This window comes from Podarcis vaucheri (assembly GCF_965113315.1).
Source record: "Podarcis vaucheri genome assembly, chromosome: 13".
In the NCBI taxonomy this organism is placed as follows: Eukaryota; Metazoa; Chordata; class Lepidosauria; order Squamata; family Lacertidae; genus Podarcis; species Podarcis vaucheri.
The window spans coordinates 18,091,998-18,105,397 of NC_138751.1; the positions used below are offsets into that span (position 1 = coordinate 18,091,998).

At 47.4% G+C, this 13,400-nt stretch overlaps 2 protein-coding genes across 8 annotated transcripts; one reads left to right on the top strand and one right to left on the bottom strand.

Moving 5' to 3' along the window:
- Window positions 1–306: 306 nt before the first annotated feature.
- Window positions 307–8,265, bottom strand: TEX51 (testis expressed 51). Of its 4 annotated transcripts, XM_082195977.1 has the most exons (8): window positions 8,159–8,265; window positions 6,572–6,655; window positions 3,663–3,737; window positions 3,334–3,423; window positions 3,121–3,138; window positions 2,062–2,151; window positions 1,245–1,311; window positions 307–571 (listed from the first exon to the last, which is right to left on the bottom strand). In XM_082195977.1, exons 3-8 carry the CDS (start codon window positions 3,724–3,726, stop codon window positions 331–333), a joined length of 570 nt encoding a protein of 189 aa, XP_082052103.1. In that variant the 5' UTR covers window positions 3,727–3,737; window positions 6,572–6,655; window positions 8,159–8,265; the 3' UTR covers window positions 307–330. The 4 variants fall into 4 exon arrangements, with proteins under 4 accessions (XP_082052103.1, XP_082052104.1, XP_082052101.1 ...); XM_082195978.1 differs by lacking the exons at window positions 6,572–6,655; window positions 8,159–8,265 and adding an exon at window positions 5,893–5,972; XM_082195975.1 differs by lacking the exons at window positions 6,572–6,655; window positions 8,159–8,265 and adding an exon at window positions 5,617–5,885.
- Window positions 6,068–12,795, top strand: IZUMO3 (IZUMO family member 3; the record flags this gene model as incomplete). 4 transcript variants are annotated; one of them, XM_082195982.1, is made up of 7 exons in its annotated part: window positions 6,068–6,293; window positions 6,388–6,465; window positions 8,183–8,272; window positions 10,046–10,063; window positions 10,194–10,274; window positions 10,525–10,615; window positions 12,027–12,154. In XM_082195982.1, 7 exons carry the CDS (start codon window positions 6,068–6,070, stop codon window positions 12,082–12,084), a joined length of 642 nt encoding a protein of 213 aa, XP_082052108.1. In that variant the 3' UTR covers window positions 12,085–12,154. The 4 variants fall into 4 exon arrangements, with proteins under 4 accessions (XP_082052108.1, XP_082052106.1, XP_082052109.1 ...); XM_082195980.1 differs by lacking the exon at window positions 10,525–10,615 and having other exon boundaries at window positions 12,027–12,793; XM_082195983.1 differs by lacking the exon at window positions 10,046–10,063.
- Between the last annotated feature and the right edge of the window lie 605 nt (window positions 12,796–13,400).

The following is a 13,400-nucleotide window of genomic DNA, read 5'->3' on the forward strand; positions in this document are numbered from 1 at the left end:
CATGATGGAAAGACCTTGGAGGTGAGGCCTCAAGACTAGACAGGATACATGGGGTTTGCTTTGGGCCAAGTGTACACATGCGATTTAAGGTTTGGTTCACACATTCATGTACCTTACTGGATTGCTCCTCGGTAGCTGGATGACTGACTATGTCAGCTGTCCCCATTGAAATGTGGGGTGGACATTGGAAGATCTGTCTTGACTGGTGGTTCTGTTTATCCCTCATTTGCACATGCATGCTGCCTTTGGTGCTGTGGTCATCTCTTCACGCCCAAAGAGGAAGTGATGTTGCAAGCACAGACCTGATGGGAAATCACCATTGGAAACTATTTAATCAAAGGGTGGAGGGCTTGGGATGGTGAATTCTGGAGGGTTTGGAACATTAGCATATGTTGGGACATCAGCATGTGCTGGGACATTAGCATATATGGGGGTGCTTGGAACTTCTGCATATATTGGATTGGCATCCGCCTTCTCTGAACTATCAGAGCTCCACTCAGAACTCTCTGAGCTGTCCTCATCTCCTGAAGACTTGTCTTTTCCTTGCTCCTTCTGTTTGCGACGGCGATACCTGCGGTTAAAGAGAGGAACTCCCTTAAGAGCATGGCAAGACATCTGTTTTAGTTTTGCTGCTCATTCCCAGGCAGCCAGCGAAAGCTGATGGAATAATAATAATATTAATTTTAATTAATTAATTAATAAGTGCTTCCAACGTTCAAAGGGTTTTGCATACATTGTCTCCCGCAGAAAGAGGATTGAGGCTCAAGCTGTCTTGCCAGGTGACTTCAGCTTGATCCATCCCATACATTTCAAGCACATGGCTTCCCCCAGAGAATCCTGGCAACGAGCTGTGTGAGGGGTAAACCAAAGTTCCCAGAACCCTTTGGGGGAAGCCATGTGCTTGAAAGGAACGGCATGGATGTGACCTTCATGGTATGGAATAGGTTTGAACGAGGGCTATTTTGAGTCCTTGGCTCATTCCCCTAAGCCAGGGGTGGAGAATCCGTGGACAACAATTCCCAGCATTCCTCTGGGCTCTCAGTGATGCTGGATGCAGCTGATGGGAGTAACAAAGATCCAAAATATTTGGAGGACCACATTTACCCATCCATACTTTTGATGCTGTTCTAAGACTCTGCTGTGTAGCCCAGTTCCCCCTGCCTTGGAGTTGAGCTACGGTTTTGCAAAAATAAAAAATGAATAAATTACATGTATCCACAAATACTAAATATTCATGAACTTACCACCATGCTGCTCCTATGCCAAGCAAGAGCAGAAGTGGCACCAGCACTGCTGCAACAACATTGGGCCCTGTGCAAAAGGAACAGGATAACATTTTTGAGAAGGCAGAAGTTTTGAGAGACCAAGGTGGGACCATGGTGAAGACCTGCATCAACAGCATCCTAAGGGCACTTGTAGCCAAAAACAGGTTCACTGCACTTGGACAAAGAAAACCACCAGAAAACCGCCAAGTACCGTTTTTGCATGAAGGTAAGGATTCTTAAAAGGGATGTGGGTGGCGCTGTGGGTTAAACCACAGAGCCTAGGACTTGCCGATCAGACGGTTGGCGGTTCGAATCCCTGAGATGGGGTGAGCTCCCGTTGCTCAGTCCCTGCTCCTGCCAACCTAGCAGTTCGAAAGCACGTCAAAGTGCAAGTAGATAAATAGGTACCACTCCAGCGGGAAGGTAAACGGTTTTTCCATGTCCTCCTCTGGTTTGCCAGAAGCGGCTTAGTCATGCTGGCCACATGACCCGGAAGCTGTACGCCGGCTCCCTTGGCCAATAAAGCGAGATGAGCGCCGCAACCCCAGAGTCGGCCACGACTGGACCTAATGGTCAGGGGTCCCTTTACCCTTTACCTTTAAGGATTATTAATATTGATACATACCCCGATGTCTACATGATAGCTACAGAGCCCCAATTAGGGTGTTCAAGGCTCCAGCTGAAGTGCCCCAGGCCACGTTGGCTCTCAGTTTGTACTGACATGTACAGAGAGTGGTGAGAGATGCTGTGACTGGAGGGAGACGTTGAGGAATAGAGGTATAGAAAGACAAGTTACCTGCACATACAAAGGGGTCAAGGCAGGAAACTTTGATAAGCTGGCAGTTTGAACACTGTGCCACTTCGTAGGGTCGGAACCGGGACTTGGCTGTGGAAATGTCAGGGAAAAGGGGATTCCATTAGACAATGACATCTTTTGAACATTCTGCCAATCTCTTGTTGATTCAGATGTCATGCCAAGCTATGGTTTGTCATGATGTCTGGACCAAATCAAGTCGGCAGATTATGATTTGAGAACGACCATCAAACCAGGAGCTGAAACGTGGTATGAAACCTAAGGTTTGCTGTCACCTATGAACCAACAAAACATGGTTTGGAATGCTGATCCCGTCCTGGAAGCTGCTGCTTCAGATAGCAGCTAGATATTCTTCAGGGGACAGCGAGAAACTACCCAAATAATGATTTCCATTATTTGGAATTATTCCAGGCAGAGGGCCTTCTCGGTAGTGGCATCTGCCCTGTGGAACACCCTCCCACCAGATGTCAAAGAGAACAACTACTACCAGACTTTTGGACGACATCTGAAGGCAGCCCTGTTTAGGGAAGCTTTTAATGTTTGAGGCATTACTGTATTTTAATATTGTGTTGGAAGCTGCCCAGAGTGGCTGGGGAAACCCAGCCAGATGGGCGGGGTATAAATAATAATAATGTTGTTGTTGTTGTTTATTTCCCTGCACGTGTGGACATGGTAGTTTCAAATCTGAGTGTGTGCTTAGTGAAAATCATGGTTTGGTGGTATACCTGAACCAGCTCAAGGGCACAAAACTGGCAATGAATTTAAATAACCAGTAAAGTCTCCTCTTTGACTTCACAAGCACTAACACGGATAACAGTGCCAACCTGCATTTGCACACACAATCCCTGGATGAGATCGTTTTCATTTATTCCTGATCTGGTTACTACCTTTTTTCCTGGGGCTGCAAGGAATGGATATCCACCATTTATAACTGGCATCACACACACACAAACAAACACACAAAACGGACACTTTAAAAAAAAAGCAGCAGACACCATATGGCCAGACAGATGCCCCTCTAGTTTGGACAGACGGACTCACCACAGGAAAGGCTGCAGACTGTGGATATAAAAGAGAAAAACAAAGGCATGAGCACTAGAGAAAGGCGATCGCTTCCCACTCACAGGACTCCATGGCCCTATCTTGCCCTACCCAACAGGTCACCTCCAAAACCCTGTCACCTCCATGATGTGTGGGCCACGTTCTCCCTCAGCTGTATGCCTCTGACCAGAGGTTCTGCCCTCAAGCACTTACCTTCCTTCACAAAGGCCTTAGATGCCTCTTCCAATCGCTTGACAAAATTCTTCTTTTCCTCCTCTGCCTCCCTCATAAGGCTGCCATGATCTGTAGGGAAAGAGAAATGGGTCGATAGAAGCCAAGGCTTTTGAGTTCAGCAGAAGGGTTAGCGCCTGATCAATTGCCTGGTTAATTGGGGTCACCAAGGGGTGGAATGAGAGAAGGAGGATTTGGGGGTATTTTGTGTTTGCAGTAGGAGCTACTGCAATGGCAATCAATGGCTCCCTGGCATAGTTGTGCTGCAGGCAAGTCTGGAAGGAAGAGGAGGACAGGCTAACAACAACTACCTTTCCCACTCTTCTTGATAATCTGTTCAAGGTGGAGAAAGAGAGTCCCAGCCTCACGCTCCATATGTTCCCGTTCTGCAGAGGAAACAAACCAAAACAATGATACCTGAATCTTTCCTAATTCTCCATTTTGAACACACCCTCCCACACAGTGGAACCTAAGTTGGTGTTCTTTGAATGCCTCAGCAATCCTGGCCTTTAGGACCGAGAAAGGGTGAGGGTAACCGTGCATGCAGGTGAGGCAGTTGAGGAAGAAACACACCCCTAACTGCAGGAATCCTTTCTACATGCCTGCTGTCTGCTAAGGACCTGTGGGTGTGCCTGGGATCCCTGAGCATCCCTGAATATTTTGGGGCTACTTCTGCGGCACTCCCAGTCTAATCAGGGAAGCCACTAGGCCAGGAAGATGTTGGCTTTGCCTCCTGCTGAGACGGCACCCTGGAATATGTTAAAATATTTCCCCGAGAGTGCAGGTTCCAATGGGAAATCAGCAATGGTAGTTCATCTGCCATTCCCAATCTTGTTGAGGAGCCCTGGGGAGGCCCCTGAGCAACCCTGACAGTTCTTAAGGACACTGTTTTCATGTGCTCTAAATGACGCCACATAGAGTCGCATGTAGGAGGCCCATGCGCATTCTCACAGCTTGTGGGAGGGAAAGTGGGTGCCAAGTTTGCTATGGTGTATGGGTTCCATATGGAAGTTTGCATCCCTGAAACTCCAACCACAAAAGTGCTTTCAATAAGAAAATCCTGCTCGACTGTGCTGTTTTAAAATATGGGCTTTAATAATGGCTCTGACTGTATTTTGATTTGTAGCATCTGATGGCATTTCGTAAGCCACTTCTGGGTGTTGTAAAAAATGTTAAGCCTTGTATAAATCACCCAAATGAAAATAATGAAATAGATTGCTGCACACAGGTTGTTGTATAGGGACGCTATGCAAAATGGAGCAGATGGCTTCAACTTGTCTTCATAATCCATTCCGCCCACTGCTATAACTTCAGCCTCCTTTCCCCTCGCCAGATGATATTCTGCTGCCCAACTCTTCCTGCTCACTGCAGCCAGTGACAACCGAGAAATCTATGTGGGTGAATTTAATCAGAGCAGAGTTGCATATTATCATTGTGCTCAACAAGACCATGGACTCTTTGCTTCCTTGGGCCAGGGAGGGGGAAACCTGTGACCCCTCCCCCACAACGCTGGTGGGCTACAACTCCCAGCAATCATAACCATTGGCAACACAGGCTAGGGATGATGATGCGAGTCGGTTGGAGCCCAATAACATCTGGAGGGCCACAGATTCCCCATGGCAAGCAGGGGCGACACCTGTTCTCTTCAGCCATTTGAGTCATTAGCAAAATCAGCAACAGCTTTGTACCTTTCAGGGTATTATCCCACTGCAGCTGTGCTTCTTCAGACCCAGAATGGCCTCTGTCTTGGATTTCTGACTGGTCAGAAGCCTAGCCTACTTCGCTGGGGGAGTTGTAGGGGGTTAAATACGGAGCGAGAGAACCATGTACTCCACCTTGAGCTCCTTGAAGAAAATAAATGCAGTACAGTGGTACCTCTGGTTACGTACTTAATTCGTTCCGGAGGTCCGTTCTTAACCTGAAACTGTTCTTAACCTGAAGCACCATTTTAGCTAATGGGGCCTCCTGCTGCCGCCGCACTGCTGGAGCCCGATTTCTGTTCTCATCCTGTAGCAAAGTTATTAACTATTTCTGGGTTAGCAGAGTCTGTAACCTGAAGCGTATGTAACCCGAGGTACCACTGTACTGTAATTAAATAAGTAAGTTCCAGGCTTTCGACCCACTCAGACTGTAAAGTAAAATAAAATGGGGAGCTGGATAATGTGCCATTTGGAGGTTCAGAAACGGGGACCTTTTGCATCCCCGTGGAGAAGCTCCTCCCTAGTATCCGATGGACATTGCTTGCGCCTTCTTTTAATTCTGTACCCAAATAGTGTCTGCCATAGGCGGCGAGGTCTTCAGCGCTGCCTATGAAAAGCTTCCCCAGGTTTTTGGTGGCCTCTGAGTCCTGGCCAAGCAGCAAATAGGAGTCATAGCCGAAGTAGACAATGGCATCTGGCCAGCACCGGAGGCATGTGGCTGCCAGCTGCACAGGCAGGGACCAGGCCAGCCAGCCGAGCAGCAATATCCTGGCCATAGGAACCAGGACAAAGGAGCCGCTTCCTGCTCAGGGTAGTGCTTGTTCCGAGCCAAGCTCCTCACCTGCTTCTTACATCACTTCCTGTTGTAGCATCACAGAGACTAGCGCCAAACGCACCGTCTATTTACTCTCTCTCTCCTTGGCAACGTTTCCATGTGTCATGGAAGTAGTTGCCTTTCCAGTGGTACCTGACTTCACGGAAGAGTTTTCACCGACTGCAGTGTAGGGGAAGAGGCAATGGCGCCCCAGTTCCTGCTGGTGTTCCCCCTTTGGCTCTTCTCCCTCCAAGCGGTGGCTGGTTGCCTTCAGTGTGACCGCCGCTTCTTGGATTCTGTGGCCACCTTGCTGCTGGAAATGCTCCCAGCCGACCTTCCCGACCGAGACGCCCTCATACAACGGCATATCCTGGCCTTTGCTGACCTGCATGGCACCTTCCTCCGAAAGATGCACGAGCGAGTGCTGGGTGCGAACTGAGCAGAGAAGCGTCGGCAGGGCTGTAACATCTGGGGCGGGGTGGAGAAGGGTTGAGGTTACAGCCACAAATGTCTCTTTTGCAGATGTCCGAGGAGTGATGTCTATCAAATCAGATGTTATTAGTCAGTTGAGGGACATCAAGAGCAGCAAAACCTGGAAAGGTGAGCTGGGGGGAAGGAGAGAAGGAGCTGGGGGTATGGGATTGCATTTGGGATTGGGTTGTAGGTTAGAAATTTGATGCAGTTTCTGCCGAAATGTGTACTTAACCTATTTTACGCCTACAAAAACACAGCCGTCTCCCCAAATTCGCACTTCTCCAAATCTTGAAAAGCAGCTTGCCAGCCAAATAATCTGTGGGAAGACACATAGGCTAGGGTTATTTTTGCCTGTTAATAATAATAATAATAAAATTATACCCCACCCATCTGTCTGGGTTTCCCCAGCCACTCTAGGCGGCTCCCAACAGAATATTAAAAGCACAATAAAACATCAAACATTAAAAACTTCCCTAAACAGAGATGCCTTCAGTTTTCTTCTAAAAGTCAGATAGTTGTTTATTTCCTTGACTTCTGATGGGAGGGCGTTCCACATGAATGCATATATTAGTGAAAACAGCATACCGAAATGCATTCTATATGGGGAAATTGCTTTGCCAAAATGTTTATGTGAGGCAAAATAGCACAAAAAATGGGTGTATGCTGGGAGATGGGGGTGGGAATCACACAAAAATGCTGAGAAATTTTCTGGAGGACTTAAAAAAAAAAGCAAAAGCAAACTGATATGGAAATGTGGAAAAATGAGAAAAAGAGAGAAACTAAAATGGACAAATTTCCCCAGTCCTACTTAAACGCTGAATCTCATAAAGCTATTAAATCAGCATAGGGAGTGGGGTGGGGAGACCACCCAAATATTTAGGTGGTTCTCCTAAGCTTTGAAGTTCCGATCTCCTGCGCTCACGACCTAACCCAAGTCCCCAGCTATGGGGACTATGGGGCCTCGTAAATCTCCTCTTTGTGTTTGCTAAGGCCCCTGCCCCCTAATTTTATTTCTTTATTGCTGTTTAGGGCGTATGTGTTTTACTTTGTGGGGGAGGGGATTCTGAACATTGCCAGTTCTTGTGTGTGAAATGGGTGTTTTTGGTGCCCCAACCGTTCCTTCCATTTCCAAAGGAAATGGGTCCAAAAAGGTTGGGGACCCCTGATTTGATCCCAGACCTGTAGCTCAATGGCAGAGATCCATTTTTGCAGGTGAAAGATCCTGGGCTCAGTCCCCTGCTTCTCCAGAAAGGGCTTGGGAGAGACTCTTGCCTGAAACCCAGATAAGCCAGTGATGGAAGTCCACAAAGCCAGGATTGATATTTTAGTGACAGAATTAATTCCAAGTATATTCCTAACTGAAATATACTCATGCTCTTTATTCAGCTCATAGTGGTGAGGAGGGAATGAAAGTCCCCTCAAAGTATCTGCTTTATATACATTATTTACACAATGGGCTGCACGTGATTGGCTAATTCCGGAATTCTCCTGTAGGCCAATCAGGTTGTGGATTCACTTCTATCTGGAGCGGGATTGGGTGGCTCCTGCCGTCCAATCATACTGCTGCATTGTTCTAGGACCAATCAGACTGCTGCATTCTGAATCCTATTGTTCTAGGACCAATCAGACTGCTGCATTTTGGATCCTATTGTTCTAGGACCAATCAGACTGCTACAGTTTGGATCCTATTCAACTCAGTACATAACACTAACCCTAATCCTAAATATAACTTGAGAGGTCAGGTTTTTTACGTGCTGTGCAGCTTTGCCAAGCTAAAATTCTAACCCAGCATCTTATGAATTATCTCCCTCTAACAAACCTTAAGCTCTGTTTCCTTCCTCAGGCGTCTTCCTGTGGCAACTCTCTCTGTATCAGCTCCGGGTATCTCTGCGAAGGCGCCTGCAGCAGTCGCTGGAGAAATTCGCCGACCTCGGTACCAGTCGGGAAGGGAAACCAGGGCAGTTAAAGGCCCCAGCACCTCTTATTCTAACCCACTGCCCTGACCTTGGGGTCAGGGTTGGGGCTCAGGGTGGGCCAGGGGTGCCCTCTCCCTGTGTATAAAATACCGCTACTGGCAGTCTTGTAGCCAGCATTGCTCAGGAACAATGAGAAACAAAATCAGCGTGCTTTCAAAATCAGCAGTCAAAATCGGTGCACTTTCGAAATCAGTGGTTAAATTTGATGCAGCTTTCAAAGATTCAGTCCGCAATCCTGATTAAGGATGGCATGCAATTATATCCAAACTTAGACACAAAACCTGCTCCTGCCTTGATCTCAGGACCCATCATGCAAAATTTGGTTACATTATCTTGAGAGGTGCCCAAATGGATATAGCAAACCGAAAAACAATATATGGTAGAGGATAGGGACTGTCAATCCTTTCAGGACCACAGGCACATTTGCAGAATGGTGTAACGTTTGTTCACACACACACACACACAATATCACTACCATAAAGTGCACACTGCAGCCTGTGCTATTGACTACAACAGAAAACTTCTTTCAAGGCCAAATTAATTTGAAGGAATTCAGCTGACCGATGGGGCCTTGCAGGCACCATGCAAAGTGCCTGGGAGAGGGTGGGCCCTGACCCTGGAGATATGGCCAGGAATAAAACCTACGAATAAAAATATACGGCTAAATACAGAACGATAACAAACGCAAGAATAATGACCGTGTGACAACTTCCTGCATTAAACATCAACAGTTCAGTGAGGTTGAAAATGGGGGAACAAGAAAGGAGCAGGTGACTTGCTGCGCCAGACGTAGATTTAAAATATACATATTTGCTTTTTGGGCAGAACGTGCTCACTTGGAGGAAGAGCTTCATTATAAAAGGGGGAACTGAATTGCTGTGGCACTGGTAGGCAGAGGTGGGTTATGATGTGCCAAACTTTGAGTTGATTCCTTGCACATTGAAATAAAAAAATTAAGGTCTTATATATATATATATATATATATATAATAAATGTACCAAGCAAACATGTACATAAATATATAAACCACATGTCTGAAGCAGCACAAGAAAACAGCCCTGAAACCATTCTGACTCCCAAACTGACCAAATGATTTCTCTGCAAGGTCAGGGAAAAGCCTCCCCATTGCCTTTTCCTTCACAAATCCTGTCTTAAGGGGTATGTCTGTGTATGAATAGGGTGAGCCTGTGACTTGGCTCAGGAACTAAGTATTTATCATTACAAAAGACTGGCCAGGCTCCCCAGGTTATTCAATCAAGTAAGCATTAACAGGTAACCTGCCAGACAGGAGGTAAACAATGCACTCAGATTTCTGTTGTAGACCACCCTTTCTGTGATGTAGGTATGATGTGTCTGGGGGGTGGTCTTGAGCTCCAGGGCTGGCAATTAAAAATGTCTATATAAGGGTGGGCACACCTTTGTTTGGGGTCCTCCTCCTTCCCCTGCGTGTGAAGGGGGGCACCCTGTTGCAACAGTTCAGTAAAGATCAGGCATACTAGCTGCTTTGCTTCTCAATATTCTCTGGTTGGCCTCTGTTATTTTCTCCGACCGATGGAGAACCTGCAAAGAACTCTATAAGGGCTCTTGTCTCCCCCATAAGGGAATAAGGGCAGATTTATGTTTATTACAACATAACTGTAAATTGCATGCCAGCTCAGTGAGACTCCCTCTGTCTGGGTTTTAGGTCTCTAAACCAGGCCTCTCTCTTTTCTTCCACCCTCACCCTTCAGCTTGTTCTGAGGATTGCAGTAAGTATCAGACTCCCTCCCCCATCAGAGCCCTTCCTCCGCCCCCCAAGTTGCCCACACAGCCTCCTGGACTGCAACTGGATGCACCAGCGAGGCCCCCCAGATCCCTGCCTTGTTCCTCCCTCTGCAGCGGTGACTGAGGGCCCCGTCCTGGACTGCTGGACCTGCTTACGCATCGCCACCCAATGCTTTGATGGAGAGCTCTGTGGAGGTAAGACCGCGGTGGGTTGGGGGCTTCCAGCTTCTGCCTTCTGTTCCCAAACTTGTGCACAAAGTGGCCATTGGTGCCTCCACTCTTGGCTGTTAAGAATTGGCTCCCAACACATGTTGTAACTCTCGCTTCCTGTTCCCATTTGAAAGCCTCCATTTGGGTGGCTGGACCAGGGAGCAAGATAAGAGAGGGTTGCTCATCCCAGCCTAAAAGGATCCCAGGCTAAAAGGATGTTTCTGTTGCCCCCTAGTGGAAGACAGACGCCTTGCAGAATATAATGAAGTTGTTCTTTACCTCTTCTTTGTTTGCGAGTCTGTGTTGGTGACCTCAATTGTTCTTGTGTGAGTAAATGGCTCTGCAGAGTTCTCTCCTTTCCCGTAGAATCCGAGAGTCCAAACTTTCAGGTTTCCTGACCGGCATTTGCCTTCCTTCCCAAAGAAGCCACTGAGCACCAACCCTATTGTGGTACACAAGACCATCATTCTCCCATTCTAAGGAACCCAGGAGCTCTTGCTACCAGCTGCTCCCATTCACCTGACCCACATCTGTCTACTCTGTCGACTCACCTGGGACTGCCTGCAACCCATAGAGCTTACTGAAGCTACTACTGAACTGTGGCCTTTCAAAGGAGTACAAGCATAGAATGTGGTGTGGAATTTAGATTTCTGAGAACATTGGCTGCCTTTTTTTCAGAAATCTCGTTTCTGGACCTCAATGTTCCAGAGTAAATCTCCTACCTATTTCTATTACAGTCATACCTCGGGTTAAATACGCTTCGAGTTGAGCGCGTTCGAGTTGCGCTCCGCAGACACCTGGAAGTAACGGAGTGTGTTACTTCCGGGTTTCGCACTTGCGCACACGCAGATGCTCAAAATGACATCATGAGCATGCACAGAAGCGGCGAAAAGCGACGTACGTGTGCGCAGACGTGCCGTCGCTAGATACGTTTACCTCTAGATGCGAACGGGGCTCCGGAACAGATCCCGTTCGTATCTAGAGGTACCACTGTACTTCTCCTTTCTTGCCACCAGATTTCCAAAAGATTTTGAAAACTTGATTGATGGACACAGGATATTCAAATCCAAGCAGAGTTAATACATGCTTAATTTCTGCTTTCTGTTTATTAAGGAAAGTTAGTTGACTGGGGTCCCCCCCCATGTGTGCAGGTATTTGCATATACAGAGGATTCCAGAAAGTAGACCTCGGTTTAAATTCAAGTCCGGAGATGGAGGAGGGGGCAGTTCTCAAAATGTTTGAGAAATGCTGACCAGTCGCTCCATATGCAGCCATGTGAGATTGGAGAATGTTGAGATTGTAGCAAGAAGCAGCAAAAAAAGGGGGGGCAAGTCTTGAGCCTTTCTCTCTGATTTGTGTTGCAGGGAGTTCAAATGCAGAGGAGCATTTAAGGCTGTGAACACACCATGCATTTAAAGCACTTGACTCCCCCCCCCCAAATATATTGAGAAGTGTAGTTTACCCTGCGCAGAACTACAATTCCCAGCATTCTTAACCTACACTTTGTTGGATTATTTTTTTTGGGGGGGGAGGGAAGAAGTCACAAGCTTTAAATGTGCACAGCCTCAAAAAGAGAAATGGCATCTCCCACCTGCAGTCTGAAGTGATAGAGTTTGCTCCGCCATCTCAGCATTCTGCCACCTCATTCTGCCTCAATGTGTAGACCAGGCCCCATTCTGGACCCAGAGGACCCAGGAGTTTCTCCGCCTCCACTAACCACACTTCCCACACTTCCAGGTACTGGGTGTGCGTCAAGCACAAGAAGCAGATGCTGCGAAAAGCACTGCGCCTTTAGGGCGTTTGAGGCCGCTGGACCCTTCCAGGACTCCCTCATCTGTAAGCTTCTGCTGGCTGGACCAAATACAAATTTTACACTTGGAAGAAAAGAACATCTTTGCTTCTTATTTCATAGAGTTGGAAGGGACCCCGAGGGTCATCTAGTCCAACCCCCTGCAATGCAGGATTTTCTCAGCTAAAGCATCCATGACAGATGGCCGTCCAAGTTCTGCTTAAAAACCTCCAAGGAAGGAGAGTCCGCCACCTTTCGTGAGAGTCTGTTCCAGCTCTTACTGTCAGAAAGTTCTTCCTGATGTTTAGTCGAAATTTCCTTTCTTGTAACTTGAATCCACTAGTTTGGGCCCTAGCCTCCAGAGCAGGAAAAAACAACCTTGCTCCATCTTCCATGTGAGTGACAGCTCTTTAGATATTTGAAGATGGCTACAATATCTCCTCTCAGTCTCCTCTTTTCCAGGCTAAAGATACCCAGCTCCCTCAACTGTTTCTCATAAGGCTTGGTTTCCAGGCCCTTGATCATCTCAGTCACCTTCCTCTGCACAGGGAACAGAGAAGAGAGAGTTGCAAGCCCCCGTGGTAGATTTTAGGAAGATCTGGGAGGGCAGGCAGACTGTCTAGACCAGAGCTTTCCAAACTTTTCATGTTGCTGACACACTTTTTAGACATGCATCATTTTGCAACACAATACCGTATTTTTCAGTGTATAAGACTATGAGATGTACAGTCCCCATGTATAAGATGACCCCTATGTTTTTTAACCCAAATTTAATAAATTAAGTTGTTTAGCTTTTTGGGGTGGCGGGTGGGAGAGGTCACTTCCACCAGTCGCTCACCTGCCTGCCTGCCACTGCCGATCACTTGCCACAGCCACTGCCGATCGCACACCTCGCTGCAGCCACCAGTTGTTTGCCCGCTCGTTGCCACCACCAAACCACCCGCCCACTTGCCGCAGCCGCCAATCACCTGCCCACCTCGCCACAACTGCCAATTGCCTGCCCAATTGCCGCAGCCACAACCAATCACCAGCAGGCCTTGCAGCAGCCACCAATCACCCGCCCAATTGCCGCTGCCAATCTCCTGCTTGCCGCTGCCATTAATCGCACGTCCCCTCTCTGCATTCACTATCCATGTATAAGACAACACCCAATTTTTGCCTTTTTTTTTGTAGCAAAAAGTACCGTCTTATACATGAAAAAATACAGCAATTTGGTTTTACTAGGAAAGTGGAGGTTAAACTAACCCCCTTCCAGTCCCATGAAGAGCACGGGTAGCATTTGCACGGCACACCTACACACAGCAGCCGACACACCAATGTGT

Excerpts from the sequence above, each read along its gene's own strand:
- TEX51 (XM_082195975.1), bottom strand. The coding sequence starts at position 5,827 with ATGGCCAGGATATTGCTGCTCGGCTGGCTGGCCTGGTCCCTGCCTGTG. Across the intron at positions 3,738-5,616 it reads CTATGGCAGACACTATTTGG|AACGGGAACATATGGAGCGT; the intron begins GTACAGAATTAA and ends TTTCCTCTGCAG. Across the intron at positions 1,312-2,061 it reads TGACCCCTTTGTATGTGCAG|GGCCCAATGTTGTTGCAGCA; the intron begins GTAACTTGTCTT and ends CCTTTTGCACAG.